At 47.2% G+C, this 16,033-nt stretch overlaps 9 protein-coding genes across 9 annotated transcripts; 5 read left to right on the top strand and 4 right to left on the bottom strand.

Moving 5' to 3' along the window:
- Positions 1–238: 238 nt before the first annotated feature.
- Positions 239–957, bottom strand: N7487_006988 (uncharacterized protein; the record flags this gene model as incomplete). Its single annotated transcript, XM_056874735.1, has 3 exons — positions 239–399; positions 454–744; positions 795–957. 3 exons carry the CDS (start codon positions 955–957, stop codon positions 248–250), a joined length of 606 nt encoding a protein of 201 aa, XP_056732455.1. The 3' UTR covers positions 239–247.
- A 1,869-nt stretch (positions 958–2,826) lies between these two features.
- On the top strand, positions 2,827–3,561 carry N7487_006987 (fungal specific transcription factor domain-containing protein; the record flags this gene model as incomplete). The annotated part of the gene is made up of 1 exon (XM_056874734.1): positions 2,827–3,561. The coding sequence occupies one exon, from the start codon at positions 2,827–2,829 to the stop codon at positions 3,559–3,561; it is 735 nt and encodes a 244-aa protein (XP_056732454.1).
- Positions 3,562–3,965: 404 nt separating this feature from the next.
- On the top strand, positions 3,966–4,973 carry N7487_006986 (uncharacterized protein; the record flags this gene model as incomplete). Its single annotated transcript, XM_056874733.1, has 2 exons — positions 3,966–4,065; positions 4,120–4,973. 2 exons carry the CDS (start codon positions 3,966–3,968, stop codon positions 4,971–4,973), a joined length of 954 nt encoding a protein of 317 aa, XP_056732453.1.
- Positions 4,974–5,510: 537 nt separating this feature from the next.
- Positions 5,511–5,957, top strand: N7487_006985 (nuclear transport factor 2 family protein; the record flags this gene model as incomplete). The annotated part of the gene is made up of 1 exon (XM_056874732.1): positions 5,511–5,957. The coding sequence occupies one exon, from the start codon at positions 5,511–5,513 to the stop codon at positions 5,955–5,957; it is 447 nt and encodes a 148-aa protein (XP_056732452.1).
- Positions 5,958–6,555: 598 nt separating this feature from the next.
- N7487_006984 (alpha/beta hydrolase family protein) lies at positions 6,556–7,743 on the bottom strand (the record flags this gene model as incomplete). The annotated part of the gene is made up of 1 exon (XM_056874731.1): positions 6,556–7,743. The coding sequence occupies one exon, from the start codon at positions 7,741–7,743 to the stop codon at positions 6,556–6,558; it is 1,188 nt and encodes a 395-aa protein (XP_056732451.1).
- Positions 7,744–8,938: 1,195 nt separating this feature from the next.
- N7487_006983 (uncharacterized protein) lies at positions 8,939–11,045 on the top strand (the record flags this gene model as incomplete). The annotated part of the gene is made up of 3 exons (XM_056874730.1): positions 8,939–9,824; positions 9,878–10,786; positions 10,837–11,045. The coding sequence occupies 3 exons, from the start codon at positions 8,939–8,941 to the stop codon at positions 11,043–11,045; spliced, it is 2,004 nt and encodes a 667-aa protein (XP_056732450.1).
- Positions 11,046–11,328: 283 nt separating this feature from the next.
- On the bottom strand, positions 11,329–13,055 carry N7487_006982 (MDR family MFS transporter; the record flags this gene model as incomplete). Its single annotated transcript, XM_056874729.1, has 3 exons — positions 11,329–11,442; positions 11,494–12,451; positions 12,514–13,055. 3 exons carry the CDS (start codon positions 13,053–13,055, stop codon positions 11,329–11,331), a joined length of 1,614 nt encoding a protein of 537 aa, XP_056732449.1.
- An 818-nt stretch (positions 13,056–13,873) lies between these two features.
- Positions 13,874–15,040, bottom strand: N7487_006981 (Zn(II)2Cys6 transcription factor domain-containing protein; the record flags this gene model as incomplete). The annotated part of the gene is made up of 2 exons (XM_056874728.1): positions 13,874–14,926; positions 14,975–15,040. 2 exons carry the CDS (start codon positions 15,038–15,040, stop codon positions 13,874–13,876), a joined length of 1,119 nt encoding a protein of 372 aa, XP_056732448.1.
- Positions 15,041–15,275: 235 nt separating this feature from the next.
- N7487_006980 (uncharacterized protein) lies at positions 15,276–15,719 on the top strand (the record flags this gene model as incomplete). The annotated part of the gene is made up of 1 exon (XM_056874727.1): positions 15,276–15,719. The coding sequence occupies one exon, from the start codon at positions 15,276–15,278 to the stop codon at positions 15,717–15,719; it is 444 nt and encodes a 147-aa protein (XP_056732447.1).
- Between the last annotated feature and the right edge of the window lie 314 nt (positions 15,720–16,033).

The raw sequence follows: 16,033 nt of genomic DNA, 5'->3' as shown, positions 1-16,033 counted from the left end.
ATCAGTGAAGGGATTGAATCGACAACATATATTTCAATGAGTGTATGGAGGAGAAATGCTAGAAAGGAGTGTGTATCAACAGAGTATTATGGGCTAGTCCTCCAATAAAATTCAAACATAAAAAACTTCCATGATAATAAATGAGCCAAAAAAATACTATCAAGCACTTATTTTTTTAGTTTTGTTTAGTTTTCCTTCCAACGCAAGACTTACGATGCCACTTCCTGTCCCTCATCCGGAGAGACCATCATGCACAGGAACCCGAGACCTGGGTCTGTGGGGGTCCAACGTCAACCAACTGGGTACCAGTAACAGTAGTGACACTGTGGTCAACGCCGTTGAAAACGCAAGTAACGCCCTCGGTGCCGGTTTGAATGTGGGAGATGCTCAGAGGGTTCGCTATACAAATTAGTGTCTTCGTTTGCGCATTGCGAAATATATAGATGGACATACTAATTTGAATCCATTCACCGCTGGACGGGAAGCTCTGGGTAAATTGAGCGTCGGCAGCTCCAATGAAGGTGACATGCACTTGATCCCCAGTAGGACCGGGATTGGTGCCACGGGGTGCAGGGGTTGAATCCGATCCCTGGACCTGGCAAGATCCAGTCACCTGGGTCTGCGGAGGGCCAACGTCTACCCATTGGACTCCATCGACAACTGTCACGCTGTGATCAACGCCGTTGAAGGTACACTGAACCCCGGCAGTGTTGGATGAGATATGCGAGATACTCAATGGGTTTTCTAAGAAAGTTAGAATAGTTCCGATCTAGCTGCATGGGATGAGGACATACCAATTGAGACAACGGACCCGTCAGTAGGGATGCTTTGAGTGAACTGAGCGTCGGCGGCGCCAACGAAGGTGATTTCAACTTGGCTGTTCCGTTGTTTTAGTGGAATCGCACTAGCAGTAGCTGCATAGGCAACAAAAAGACCAAAGATTGTAGAAGACTTCATTTTCAGATGAAGTATAATTGGAAGATTAAAGATTGTTGAGATTGTAGTAGAAGGTTGTGTTGGTTGTGTTGATACAAATAATCAATGAGATACTGAGAGGCTTTATATACCTTTTTTTCTATATTTTCTGTACCTCTAAGACAAGCCTGCAGCGTAATCACAACACGAGTTTCTAATATTAGACCAGATACTCTTTTCCATGGTTGATCGGATAGTGACGTTGGGATGTTTACTACCTATAGCATAGCCACTAGGGTACACGGAGAGAACCTTGGAATGGATGAGAAGACTCAGATGATATGTTTTAGATGACCCAAAGTCCGAAATTCTATTTCGCAAAGGCATTAGGGTGCATTTGAGGCCATGGTGCACAAGTTAGGAGTTATTTTACACATCGTCTTTTTGGCATAAGAGTGATTTTGTCGAACACACTCATTTGCCTAGTATACATAATTTACCTATCTATTATACCTAGAGTTATTCGGGAATGTCCTTAACACAGCTATAGTACACATTCAATGCATCATCGATATTAATATAAATTCTTATTTCCTGGTCCAAGAGACCCTGTGACTGCGGAACTTGCCGACCCCCCACCCCCGGATTTTTGGAACCTCGTATCTCAAGCTGACTGTGTCTCAGAAGAGCACTTCATGTCTACAGCTTGGCAAATTTCCCTCGGGCGCAATGGGATCTGAGTTACGTGTGCCAGTGATCTTCCTTTGCCGTCATATTTTTGCGGTTTGCGGGTTAGGCGGCACCCCAACTCGCCACCTAATGCGCTATATATAACTTCCCCCATAACTAACACCCAAGTTAAGGTTTCCAGCGTCGAAAGTTGGGGGTACCAGTATGGGGAATGAGACCCAACAAATAGAAATGCCAATAACCCGCTTTGACACAGCGCAAGTCGACAGGAATCGAGATATCCCTCACTTGCTTATCAACGGTAAAAAAATATGAAATATTTCGGATTGAGAAATACTGCTGAGGATCATAGATAGATGCCCACCTGGGAGGACCTCCAGGACGGGATCACATTACGATTACCTAAGCTGTAATGCTGCCTCCAGGGCTGCGGGCGTCCACTGTAGCGATTTCATCCTCATGCTTGGGTTCAACCTTGGAAGGGAGCATGTGCCATCTGCTGGAATTCTATAGGATCTCACTTGGATTCCATTGTAACAATAGCTATATATTTGATGTATATAAAAAAGACTGGAGCCAAAAAAAGTTCAGCCCTCCCCGGACTTCGGAGGCTCGGGCTCCGAGCCCGGCTGCCTTGGGGCCTTGACCCTTGACCTCCAGGGCTACTACAACTCAAATATTTAATAACCTGTGAATAAATATAGGTCAGCATGAGTAGTGTGAACGATGCATCTGCTTTATCTACCTCATCTGACTTAAATTACACCTGCAACGAATGTGCGCGTTCTTTCCGACGCCGCCAGCACCTCGACCGTCATCACGCATCTCACCTGAAGCGGAGGCCGTTCCAATGTCAAACATGCAATAAGTCCTTCACGAGAAGGTGAGAAAGTAATCCTGATTCCGCTCGCGTGTTTATACGACTTCTAACCCCTCAGTGACACTTTACGACGTCACACGAGTCTCCACGGCCCAATTCCTAGTGGAGTTGAGAGCTTGCCTAGGGCCGTGCAAGCATGTACAAACTGCATGCGATCCAAGCAGAGATGCAGTGGAAGATCGCCATGTGAGCGCTGTTCTCGCCGGGGCAGGCGGTGCTTGTTTCCGGAAGATCCGAAGAAGTCGGGGCTCCGGATGACAGCTTCCCCAAGGGATGCTTCGGCAATCCAGCCAGGTCAACCTCATGATCGTGGTGCAGCTGGAGAACAACCTCATTCTGAAATGAATGTCGCTGCAGAGTCCATTTTGAGTGCCGCGGTGCCGTCAATTGAGCAAAACGCAATATCGGTTAATCCTTGGGAACCTACGCCGACAATGCGGGATGATTTGAGTTTTGGCTTTGAGGCAATGCTTCTTTGGCCTTTGGAAGACTATGGTCCTTATTGTGCTGAGATGCCGGCCTTATCAAACCAGATACCGCCTGTCAATATGTCCTTTGACGGATCGCAAGAATCAAATCATGAATTAACAGATGCTCCAGACGAATTCTCGACAGCGGGCCAGTCTCAGAGTCAGCAGGCAAATTTCCATCCAACTCAACTAGAGCCGGGTGACAAACCTGACCCCCAGCTTTCAGAGGCTGATCTTGACATACTCGCAGCCGAGGACTTTTGTCAAGTTCCCTCCATATCTTTGTCAACTTATGAAAAAATATGCGAGATGTGCGACCATATATCACAATACTCCAGCCTTCAACTGCGTGGAATTCTTCCGAGTTTGGACATACTGAATGTATTTGTTCAATTGTACTTCGAAAAATTCCACAAATCCTTCCCAGTCCTCCATCAGTCTACCTTTGAAACAACGAGTGACTCCTTGTTGTTATACATCGCCGCCGCTGCGATTGGTGGGCAATATTCACGTCTTTCTGTGCGAGCAACACACATTACTGGCTTGATTCGAATTTTACGACATGCATTCTTGTCCAAGGTACGCCATATTGTCAACTTCCTCTGAAGACTGGAATTACAATTAACCTCTGTAGCTTGGTCTGGGTAGTTCATCCTTGGGTGATATTTGCTTAGCTCAAACAATATTACTTTTCACATTTTCGTTGATTTTTGGTGGTAACCGAGATGATATCATCCATGCTCAGTATCAACGCAATATCTTGACCACGATTTGTCGGCCACTACTTGTTCCAGGGATTCTTTTCGAGAAAAATGGGGCCTCGAGGCCTGGACCAATAACGAGTGATTGGTCGCGATGGATTAAGGTCGAGTCTTGGAGACGAGTTTTCTACTTCCATTGGGGTGAGTGCGCCTGATGCCCTGAAACGTGCTGGCAGAGGATGCTAAATACAATATGGCAACACAGTTTCTGAGTGTATACAATATGTTCTCTTCGATATTCCTCCAGTAATGTCTGTGAGCGATTTGACTCTCGACCTCCCTTGTGATGAGGATCTATGGACGTGTGGAGATGAACAAGAGTGGAAACAGAAACTTGCTTCAAAACCAAGTAAGAAATTCATACTTACCACCGGTCCGTTTGATACTAATCCGTAAATTCCAGGCCCGAGGCAGTCGGTAAAGGTTGTTGAACTGCTTCGGAACAGAAGTCTCAGAAAAGATGAGCTGGAACCTTTGGGACCTTCTGCTCTCTTTGTGGCAACCTGCACCGCTTACGTGGAAGAAAGAGCACTGATGAAACAGTTTGGTGACGACCCATCAAATCCACTGTTCGAAGCCTCACCAGAAAGTATCTTCAATCGCCTAAACAAGCAGACCGACGATCTATTGGACATTTTCCTGCAATTCTATAGTACCCACACTGCCACCTCGCCCATTGTCGGTAATACTGCGAAATTGTGTCATCTCTTCCAAATCATCCGCTTTATTCCGTATCGAATTCTATACTCATCCTGCGGTTGGTGGATGCGCAAACCCGAGGCAGATGTCTTCACGCAACAAATTTCCCGGAAACTTGAGGAAGATCCCCAAAAGGCTCGCCAGTCGTTGATCCACGCAGCTCAAATCCTGCATCTTATTCGAACTCAGCAGCTACCGGAATGCTGGGACTCATTTCTCTTTCTCATAGCGTCATTGTACATTTGGTTCTATGACCGGTTCGTGGTGGCTCGAAAAAGAGGCAGGGTAGCTGGTCCGACGCACCTCCATACTCTGCGAATTGATCAAGGTATTAGTCACGCCAATTTAGCGAATTGGGTGCACGGAGAGGGGGAGGATGAGAAGCCTGTCCATATATCTGGCATTGGGGTGCTTAATGGGGCGGATAGTACCTCCCGCGTTCTGAAAGAAGCTATTCATGTACTAACCCATGATGGCCCCTGGTCTGTACAATCAAATACCATCGCTAGGTCACTCCAGGGAATGCTGGCAGGTGTATTTCCTTCATTTGATGACTGATTTATTCTGCTGGGGAACGTTGGTTTAATATTCAGTTTATGTCGATATACTCATGAATGTCAATCGCAGAACATCAATCTAGAAACAAAATGACAGCAAATTTTCATAACCAAGCACAACGGTTTGCTCCACCATAGATACGAATATGTAGCTTCAGATGATTTGGAGCATGGAAAAATGAGAGAGGGGCCGACGGGGCCGGCGGGACCGACGGGTAAAGTGTGGGTGAAATTGTCGGACATATCGGTCTTTTTTCTACCGACAATTACAATCCGACAAATAGATGTTCACGGCAGCTGATTATGGAGTATGGGAATGAGACGATTTGGTTCTGTTCTTAAATGGAATTAATCATCATACCGACGGTGTTAGGACGGATTTAAAGGCTTGGGGTGTATATAAAAACGATGGTTGCTACTAAGAGGTAGTAGCATTGACACAACTCTTGAATATCTTACTCCGTTCAAATCTATGGCATGTATATCTCCCGAGCCTCCTGGCATTAGCTAAACTAATATCTGGTAGCAATCAACCAAAATGGCAACCGTTGACTATGAATTGATTCGCAATGCGATCGCTCAGTACTCTCTCGCCATCGACCGAAAGGAATACCAACAGCTCGCGAAAGGGTTCACGACAGATGTTGTTATGAAATTTCCAGAACCTATTGGTGCACTGAACGGCCTGCCAACTGTCATTTCCGCTATTGAAAGCGCACTTGAAAATTTGACGACCCACCATGCTTTAACGACTCAGACCGTTGAGTTGACCGACGAGAAGACAGCTTTGGCAACAACGTACTGCATGGCTATGCATTTTGATACTAAAAGTCAAGGAAAACGCAGTGTGACTGGATGGGGATCATATGATGATAAGTTGGTGAAGGGGATTTACGATGGCAAGGAGGACTGGCGCATCGTGGAAAGGACAGTGCATTTTCATGTTCCACACACTGGAGATGCGTCGCTACTCGGATTAAACTAGTTTGCACGAAATCTTTGTATCAACATATGACTGTTTCATAGAAATCATCACCTATTTTTGCGTTCTTGCTGTTGAGATCAGCTGATCCTGTTTCACAGGACTGGCAGCTACAAATAACCTTCTCTCACTCTTCTTCTTTTCCGCTTAGCAGTTACCAGAAGCTTCAATACTGTCAGGTTTCCTACTATATCTTCTCATAGTATCTCATTACTTGCTTTGTAGTGGTGTTCCAGTGTTTGGAGATCTCCCTTGGACAGGTTTATGCAGTGCAGGAAACAGATACACACAGCCCTAGAAGCCGATCAGTTAACAAATATGGGTGGTAAAATATAACACGAGAAATTAATTGAAACGACGTGGTCAGTTTGGAGTTAGAAATGCTCGAATTATGGATCTTGAATAGGACTAGGCATCTAAGAGCCACAAGGTTAGCGAGGTCTCATGACCTCTATTGGGTACTCATTATTTGTATATTCTAGAAATAAGCATGAAGGAAATAGAATGGATATGTGGGTGTTTACGCTCGAAAATTAGCAAGAGAGAAGAGCAATTTGATTTATCTAAGACCGAATTACTTGACATATTTGAACGGAAAGTCCTAAGCTTTGACAATCTCCTTCTCAAACCAATCGAACATGACTTGATTCGAATGTCTTCCAGCGCCAACATGACAATGTTCTCCAGCAGCATCCTCGGCGGTGAAAACATGATAGTGCGCCCTATCCCCGAGAGCGTCCCTCATTGCCTCAGGCTGTCCCTTGAAAAAGTGATCATCTGCAGCACAAGCAACAAAGACAGGGCATTTGATCTTGTCCGCTATTCCAACCAATGAGAACATCTTCGATTTCTCAAGGTATTCAGCCGGGGTTTTAACATTGAAAGCCCATAGACCATGTGATAAGGCCCAGCGGGCAGTAGTTGGGATGCTGGGATTGTTGAACACAGCAGCGGCGGATTCAAAATCTTTGAGATGACCAAATGATGCAAGACCATGGATTGGGTCAAAGACAGGCGTATCGACAAAGTTGTACAGGCCGTCGATGCTGAAAACTGCAGCAATACGTGGTTCAAATGCCGCAGCGCGTGCCGCCAATAGACCAGACATAGATATGCCCATCACACCAATCTTGGTCATATCAACACTGGGAACAGTGTCGAGGAAGTCAACAACGGGAGAAAGAACTTTCTCCCACTCGTGGGTAAATCCGACACCCTGGTAACGACGGGAGCAAATCTGTCCTGGACCATCGTAGCAGATCACATTCCAGCCACGCTCGAGGATGGCAGCACCGTGTAGGTGGTACATTTCCTCCATGGACCCATCATAACCGCTACCGATAATGATGGTCGGTCGCTTCTGATCATCGTGGCCTGCGGGGAAAAAGATGGTGGAAATGTTGCACTCGGGTCCTGGGAGCTCTTTCCGATAGCCCGGGAAGGGAAGTCGGGCCATAGCCTGGTCGAAACAGAGAGTCTGTTTATTCCACAGCGGGATGATGCGTGGGTCATCCCAGTTGCCGTGGATGTAGAAATCGGCAGCACGGTAGTAGGTGGCCGCTCGGAACATGGCATCGCGGATAGAGATATCATTTGTCATGCTCTTACTCTGTTCAAGAATATGGTCCGCTCTTTTGTTGAAGACGGTGGAAAAGGATTCAAAGTCGCCAGGTGTGATTTCAGAGCTCATGGCAAGAACTTCACCTACGTCGGCACCACCATAGCTGGAGTGAGCCAGAAGCCGGAGGAGTTCGAAGTGGAAGGATTCGTCTAAGCTGAGACGCGACATAATTGGAGAGTAAATCACCTGCTGTCTTGGATATGAGATTGTATCATACCGTAGGTTCGATGGTGCGTTCGTATTTATACATCATGCTATACTACCGGAGATACGAGAGAGGCAAAAGACTGAGCGGAGCAAGGACAGTCGGCTTGTTTCAACACCGAGTCCGAAAATGCCACAGTACAAAAGAGTGGACCCTGAAGAATCTCATTCAGAGGTTAAAGTGATTTTTACTGTGTAATATTGCGGGGCCGACGGGGCCGAGGGAGGTAAACTTGATGGGAATTTGGTGACGATCCTCTCACGAGGCCTCTTCGGGGCTAATAATGACCGAAGACGCGAGAAGATGAAAAATAAAAACAAAAAATTGGTAATCCAGTTAGAAAATTCGATACCTTCATGCAGCCAAGAGGGTTTGAAGAGTGGGAGTCTACTCCCACTACTAGCGTAGATAGTGGCGGTTAATTTAAAGTCATCTAGCGTGAATATATTATGCGCCTAGGTCTCTGCGTTGTGGAGCGACGGTTTGAATGCTGTTTCATACAAGTAAATGAAATGTTGATGCCGAGGAGGGAAAGGGGCTATGCCACATAGGTTGCTTGGATATTTATCCTCCAAGGGTGATAAATGGGAGACTAGATCCGTTATCTACCAAAGACTTCAGTCTGGCAATGTGCCCAAGGAAAGTATTCCGACCACCATCTGGTTGCAGATGAGATAGTGCAATGCAAGCACTAGACAGAGGGTGTGTATGTGTAGCCTTACGGGCAAAGCGACAAGGCTGCAAGGCCGCAAGGCCATAAGGCTACAAGGCGATAAGGCAACAAGGCTACAATGTCACTAAAACATTCCGTTCTACTTGTAAATTCTCCCTACAACTTCTTCATGGCCACAATGGTTTGTATCTACAATGTAAAAGTTGAAGACGACTCACCAACTTCTCCAAATCCCCCCCTCCCCTCAATAGACCAATATTGGACATTCCGTCCGGCTTATCAAGAATTTCATGCGCGCTAAACCCTTTGGGGGAAAGATGCGCCGTATGAGCAACTGACCAATCAGATCGCCACAGCACCGCGAAAGATTTACCCAAAAGGGAAAGGAAGGGGACATGCTAGGTACCTACCCAGGGTTGTGCGAATATAAATGCATCGCGATATCCATCTTCGTAGAAACCATCCTCCCACAAACATTATCCATAATGGCGAGCCTTCACCCTTTTGACCCTATCACACCTGGGGAGATCCAATTGGCGGTCTCCGTTCTGGAATCCGCTTTTCCCGGTGCCAAGCTGCGTTACAAGCGCATCGATCTCCAGGAACCAGCCAAGCATGAGGTTGTGCCATTCCTCGAGGCCGAGCGCCGAGGTGAAGTGCGCCCGCTGAAACCGGCACGTTTGCTGATGGCGCTCTTCCACCGATTGGATAATGGGTCTTTCTTCAAGGCTCTGATCAACGCAGACCCCAAGTCTATCGTGTCAGCGAAAGAGCTGCCCAAGGACGTCCAGGGTCCACTGGACGTCGATGAAATGATGGAAATCGAGGAGCTGTGTCTCAGCCACCCAGCTGTCAAGGCCGAAATTGAAAAGTTGAAGCTTCCGGCTGGCTACACCGTCTGCTTAGATCCATGGATCTACGGCACGGAGGATGCCAAGGAAACTCGACGTTTGTTCCAGTGCTACATGTACATTGTGGCCAATGATCACCCCCAGAACAACCAGTATTCACTGCCTTGCAAATTCTCCCCGGTGTTTGATGGCATCACTCGCCAACTAGTCCGCATGGATTATCTGCCTGGTGGAGCCAATACTGAAAGCACTGAGACGCAACCCTGGAAGCCCGTGCCTGCTGTGCAATATGCGCATGACTTGCTGGATGAGCCTCTGCGCACAGATCTCAAGCCCTACATTGTTCAGCAACCAGAGGGAGCGTCATTTAATGTCATCGGCAATGCCGTGTCATGGCAGAAGTGGCGTTTCAGAGTGGGCTTCAACAACCGAGAGGGATTAGTGCTGCACAATGTGACATACGATGGTCGTAACACCTTCTACCGTCTGTCGTTCTCTGAGATGACAGTCCCCTACGCCGGTATGTGTTATTACCCTCCTTTTTCTTTTAGCAACATATCTAATTTATTCTAGATCCCCGTGCTCCCTACCACCGCAAGCAGGCCTTTGACGTCGGTGATGTGGGCTTCGGTATTACAGCTAACCAGCTGAGTCTCGGCTGCGACTGTCTCGGTCACATTAAATATTTCGATGGTTATCGTACGGATGCACAGGGAGAACCAATTCAACTAAAGAATGTCATCTGCATGCACGAGCAGGATAATGGCTTACAACACAAGCACACCAATTACCGCACTGGTGCGGCCACTGTCGTCCGTAACCGCCAGCTGGTAGTCCAGATGATCTGCACCGTTGCAAACTATGAATACATCTTCGCTTTCATCCTTGACCAAGCAGCCAATATTGAGCTCGAGGTACGGGCAACCGGTATCCTCTCAACCGTGCCCTTCGAAAACCAGAATGGCCAAACCGTGCCATGGGGAACAAATGTCGGACCAGACGTTATGGCTCCATTCCACCAACACATGTTCTCCCTCCGTATCGACCCTGCCATCGACGGCTACAAAAACACAGTGTACTACGAAGACAGCGTGCCCATGCCCGAGGATGAAAGCAACCCGTGGCTTGTCGGGTACACCACGGAAAAGAACATTATCAAGTCCAGTGGCAGTGCAACAACCAGTATCGACCGCCACCGCGTCTTCAAGATCCGGAACGACTCTATCGTCAACCCTATCACACACCACCCCATCGCCTATAAGCTGCAAACCATGCCAAGTCAGATGCTCCTCGCGCACCCGAACTCATTTGGCTCGAAGCGCGCCCGCTTCGCGACCCGTCCTATCTGGGTTACTAAATACCAAGATGACGAGCTCTTCGCCGCCGGCGAGTTCACAAACCAGAGCAAGAAGTCAGAAGGTGTGGAAGTTTGGGCTGCACGGAATGACGCAGTTGAGAACGAAGACGTTGTTCTCTGGCATAGTATGTTACTCTATCTAACCTCCCCTGAAATAGTAGCTAACCGTTCCTAGCATTCGGCCTCACTCACAACCCCCGTATTGAGGACTTCCCTGTTATGCCCATGGAGCGTGTCAGCGTGATGCTCAAGCCTGATGGATTCTTCACTAAGAACCCTGCACTAGATGTGCCGGCTTCGAGCCAGTCTTTCAACCAATCGACTTTGCACCCTGAGCCGGCTTGCTGTGCGGGTCCTCAGGAGAAAGTGCAGGTGAAATTGTAGATATTTTATGTGAAATGAGATCTAGAGGCTGAGCTCTGTAAATAAATGCTCTGGCTTACAACCAAATATAACGAAGTTATTCAATTGAATGCACACTCTTGGGAAGTTTCGATGCTCCTCCAAATGCCTATACAGCAAACAGCAGATCTTGGAGATATTATAATGAGTAGAAAAAAAATACCGCTTAGCCTATAGAAGGAATGGAGACCCAGTAATCAATTTAAATCCTCGATTACTTTCTAATATAGTCATTTAGATGGTGTTTGTGGAACTCTAGGACCGGTTAATTTTCACCATTATCTCGCAAACCGAGCACTGGCACCTTATGTTCCGTGTCAAGATGATGACCCTCGACGAATATCCCTGCTACCAGACCCACAGCTGCAAATGCAACATACTGGGCCTACTAGTTAGAATGACATTCCTTCTAACATGAATTGAGGCTTACCATAACCCAGACCGTTCGTAACGACTCGTAGATGGCCTGTCGTGCCACGAGCTTTTGATCCGGAGCGAGTGTATCGATGATCTCGATATTTGCCATTGCTCCTGCCGAGACCTGACTGGCTAGTTGCTCTCCCAGAGAGGAAACCAATTGGGCTCCTTTTCTTGCCATCTGATTCTGGAAAACGACTGTTCCAATGACTACCGAGATCGCGGTAGACAGGGTCCTTACGAATCCAATGGTGGCAGTGGCAGTGGCTGCATTATCCGCCCCCACGATTGCTTGGACAGCCAACAACGGCCCCTCAAAATTTAAACCGATGCCGATTCCAGCAATGACCTGAAACCCCATGATTTTCCCCCAGTTGGCGGTAACCTCTAGGTTGATCAGCAAACCCACTCCTAGCGTCATAGTGGTTAGCCCCAACCAAATCGCTGGGATATAGAGTCCTGTCTTTTGGATGAACAGTCCAGTCAACGCAGCTGAGACGGTGATAGCCAAGACGAACGGAAGAATGTAAACCCCGGACATAATAGGGCTAGATCCAAGGACCGCCTGGAAGTATAGGGGGAGATAATACGCTTCGCCCATGAAGATGTACCCATGGCAAAAGCAGACCAGGAAGGAGGCGATACCGGAGCGATGATGGAAGAGGACCAGAGGAATGACGGGGTATTTGACCAGTTTCCATTCGTTGATAACGAACAGACCCAGAGTTACACCGGCAAAGACGAGGAGACATATCACGGTGGTAGAGTCCCAAGGATGCGTGACGCCTCCAAAGTCGAGACCCAAGAGGAGCATGATGGTGCTACCGATGACGAACAAGCACCCTGTCCAATCAACAGCCTTCAGACCACTCCATAATGGGGTATTAGGTGTCTCAAGTTTGAGAGTAAGCCATAAAAACAAGAACACTAGTCCAGTGATTGGGAGATTGACCCAAAAACACCAGCGCCAACTAGAAGAAGTCAGCGACATGCAATGTAACATGTAGGATATAAGACCATTGCGCATACACACCTTGCTTTTTCAGTGAACACCCCACCGAGGACTGGACCTACTCCACTGGCGAGAGCCCATACCACAGAAAGGAGGCCAAAATACAGTCCGCGATCTCTGAGCGAGAACAAATCACTGACACAAATGTTCACGAGGGTGATCAGCCCAGCTGCTCCTAGTCCTTGCACGGCCCGACCAAACAGGAATAGTGCGATGGTATCTCCGACTGCACAGATCAAACTTCCGCCGAAAAAAATAACGGTCGCAACTAGAAGCAACGGCTTTCGACCCCAAATATCTGACAATTTACCCCAGGCGGGAACGGTGGCCGTATTAGCCAAGATGTAAGAGCTGCCGATCCACGTGTAGGCGGAACCAGACTGAAAATGTGCGGCGATTGACGGCAATGCTGTTGTAATGATAGTGACATCAAGAGCAGCCAGAAATACTGCTGCACATAGGGCAGTAAGAACGGTGAATGTTTTTAAAAATGATCGATTTGAGGTCGGGTTTGGCGACCTCACGCTTGACTCTTGCTGAGAAGGGACTGGTTCCATTTCCATTAAGACTGTTAGAGATGAATCTAGAGATTAGTATGCTCTGGAAAATCTCAAGTTTCGTGGAGAAGAAAGAAACCATGTACAGTATGAGGGACTAAAGTACTGTGAGCAAATAGTGAGATCACATGACCTCAAATGACCTTTGAGGGGATTTTGAGGCAATTAGAACAATTATCGAGTAAGAGACAATACAGAAAAGTAACAGAATACTGTGAAAATAATGAGGAATGTCCCTGTCTCTCCGGATACTCTCGTATATCGTATATCGTTTATCGTTTATCGTTCGGATATCCATGGATAGCAAAAGTCACATGGACCAATCAGACTGGCTTCCCTTCAACCTAAATCTCCACCTTCATCGATCCCGTCCCCTGGATGAACACCACCTTCTACTCCTCTCCCTCAAGAACATTCATATGGCCTATTCCTTATTCCACCTATATTTGGTTCATATTGCCTAATGGCTTCTCGGATGTCTCCTGCTGTCCTACAACAGTAATGAGCTGATCCAATCCCGGGACTACAAACATCACCGGCACAGCCAGATACCTCGGAGCTGGACTCTACTTTATCTTTCACGCCGTTGAATTACTCGGCATTAGCTAAAACCGCCACATTAGATGGTGTCGTGCTTGCCCCGTTGCTCATCACAATACGAGGTCCTTAACTAAAGGTAATGTGAATTCGACTTCGGAGAGTAAGACGATCGAGATCTTGAATTGGACATTTTGTTGAGCCATGGTGAAATGTATGGTGCAGATATAGCTCAATTGAGTAGATGATTAGCATATAAGTACTCTGCCAATTTGATTTACTTTTTATCATACTCCGACCTTTTGCTGCGGCCACTGCAACGCCGATTTCCACTTCTCATTCTGGTCCTTCAGCTCAATTAATAACTCGGCAACTAGTTCCTCCCCACAGCCCTTGGCCCACCAGAAATGGGCCCCTAATTCATTTAATAGAACTGCCCAATTCATAAGGATCAACAACTGGAGTGGCTGACGTGCACGCAGCCCATCCACAAATTCCCTCTTGACATAGGCGATCCAAGCCAAGATAGGTGCAGGATGCGGCGCATGAGTGAATTGGGCAAAGGAGTCCTGTAGGGAGTCGATAGCTTCCTGGTTCATGGTATGTTGTGCCGAGTCTGTATTTTCGATTGGGCTGTTGAGCATCCGCAATTGTGCAATAGCATCGGCCATGTCGGTATTCAGCACAGTATTATTATCCCTCCACTCATACTTGAAGAAGATGCTTGCCTGTCGCCATGGATTGCTAATTTGCGAGATCTTACTGGCCCCTTGCAGCAGTTCAAAAAGTGTCATCATAGTCTCGATCATGCTGAAGGATTCCCCGCGATGCTGAGCGTTCAGCCGAGGGAGTGCTATGCCAATGATAGTAACGATGGCGGATTGAGCAAAGACAGCATCGCAGTTGAGGGGGGTCAAGTGAGCCAGGGCTTCTCTGAAGGGGGCAAATGCAAGTTCACTGCACTCCATTGAAGTGTCTAGATAAGATAGAACTTGTTCTGATTCTGCGGTGGTTGCTGCCATGTGAAGCGCGGCGAGAGAAAAGATGCCATGCAGCAGAAATTCATGTTCGAAAGCAAGCTTGGGAATGAGGAACTGCCAATCCTCCATATCCGATTGGTCACCACAGATGCTTTTATAAGTTTCAGTCGAGAATTTGTGCATTAGCAGCAGATGTCGGACATTATATTTTGGTGATCCAAAAACTGGCTTGGCAGGTGGTTTGGGCTCTGGTTTTGGAGACGCCTTAGTTGTTGAATGACTTTGAGGATAGGGTGTACTATAGATGCAGGGCAGTTCCCGAGTAGTACATACACCGCATAAGGGCCGTGTCTCGTCACACTAGTGTTGTCAGCACTGGTGGGTGGCACCGGACAGATATGGACCCACCTTGACACGCCGCTCCTTGCATTGATTACACCCATTTCTGGACTTCTTGTGAAATCGACGAGGCATGATTCAATCTCATAGATTTGGAAGGTGTTGGGACAATAGGGGAGTTGTTAGAGAGGGAGCGGGGGAACGAGGAACGGTGAACGGCAAACGATAAACGATAAACGAAATACGAGGAACGAGGAACAGACAGGCTAAAATCAACAAAACATTCGTTACATAACTATATTAGCCTTGGAGGTCTCTCAGGAGTGAATATTCTTCTAATTTTTATTTTGGATATTTCCTTCTCTTCGAAATGTCGGTCATTTGCACAGAAATCACCGCTCAATGCCCTGTCGAAGCAACCACATACGGCTACTATCCCAATCTCACCGGGATATTCATCGGGTCTGATATGGGATCTTTTGTCTTGCAAGCAGCTGGCGGAGGCGTTGTCAATGGAGCTGGAACTAACCAGGCCATTCTTGAGATGGGAAATAATATCATTATTGTGGGGATTGCCTTCCAAGTTGCCGCAATGTCTATGTTTGGGTTCCTAGTGTTGAACTTCTTCATTGCATCTAGGAAGCATCTGCGCGAAGATTTCCAGGGAGACGCTGTGACTGAAAAGCCTCAACAAAAAGTCTGGTTTATACTTGCTGCAGAGATTGCCGCCTATATCACCGTTCTCATTCGGTCATTTATCGGCGAGCTATTCCAGTTTGATCTAACACATGGAGCGGTCACTAACTCGATCTAGTCTTCCTGAGATGGCGGGTGGATGGGGGAACGAATTGATGCAGAACGAATGGAGTTTTTGGTTCTTGATGGAATGTATATTGGACACGAAACCCTCTCTTCTATGGACCGCTGACAACCACAGGATGATTGCTCTGGCCTGCCTGGCATTCACAGTAGTCCATCCAGGACTATATCTCCCCACAATGGGGGCAGGACGGAGCCATTGGTAATTCCAATGTGCGCTATAGCATGTTTGCCTAGTACACCCCCTTTTTCCTACAAGTCTGCGAGTTCTGGTTGAATAATTACTGGATATTCTTCCGAATTGTTGAT

The sequence above is a fragment of the Penicillium crustosum genome (assembly GCF_028827405.1).
Source record: "Penicillium crustosum strain IBT 35664 chromosome Unknown utg000002l_segment0_segment0, whole genome shotgun sequence".
Classification (NCBI taxonomy): domain Eukaryota; kingdom Fungi; phylum Ascomycota; class Eurotiomycetes; order Eurotiales; family Aspergillaceae; genus Penicillium; species Penicillium crustosum.
The sequence above is the reverse complement of the archived record's forward strand: the minus strand, read 5'-3'. Positions and strand labels throughout refer to the sequence as shown.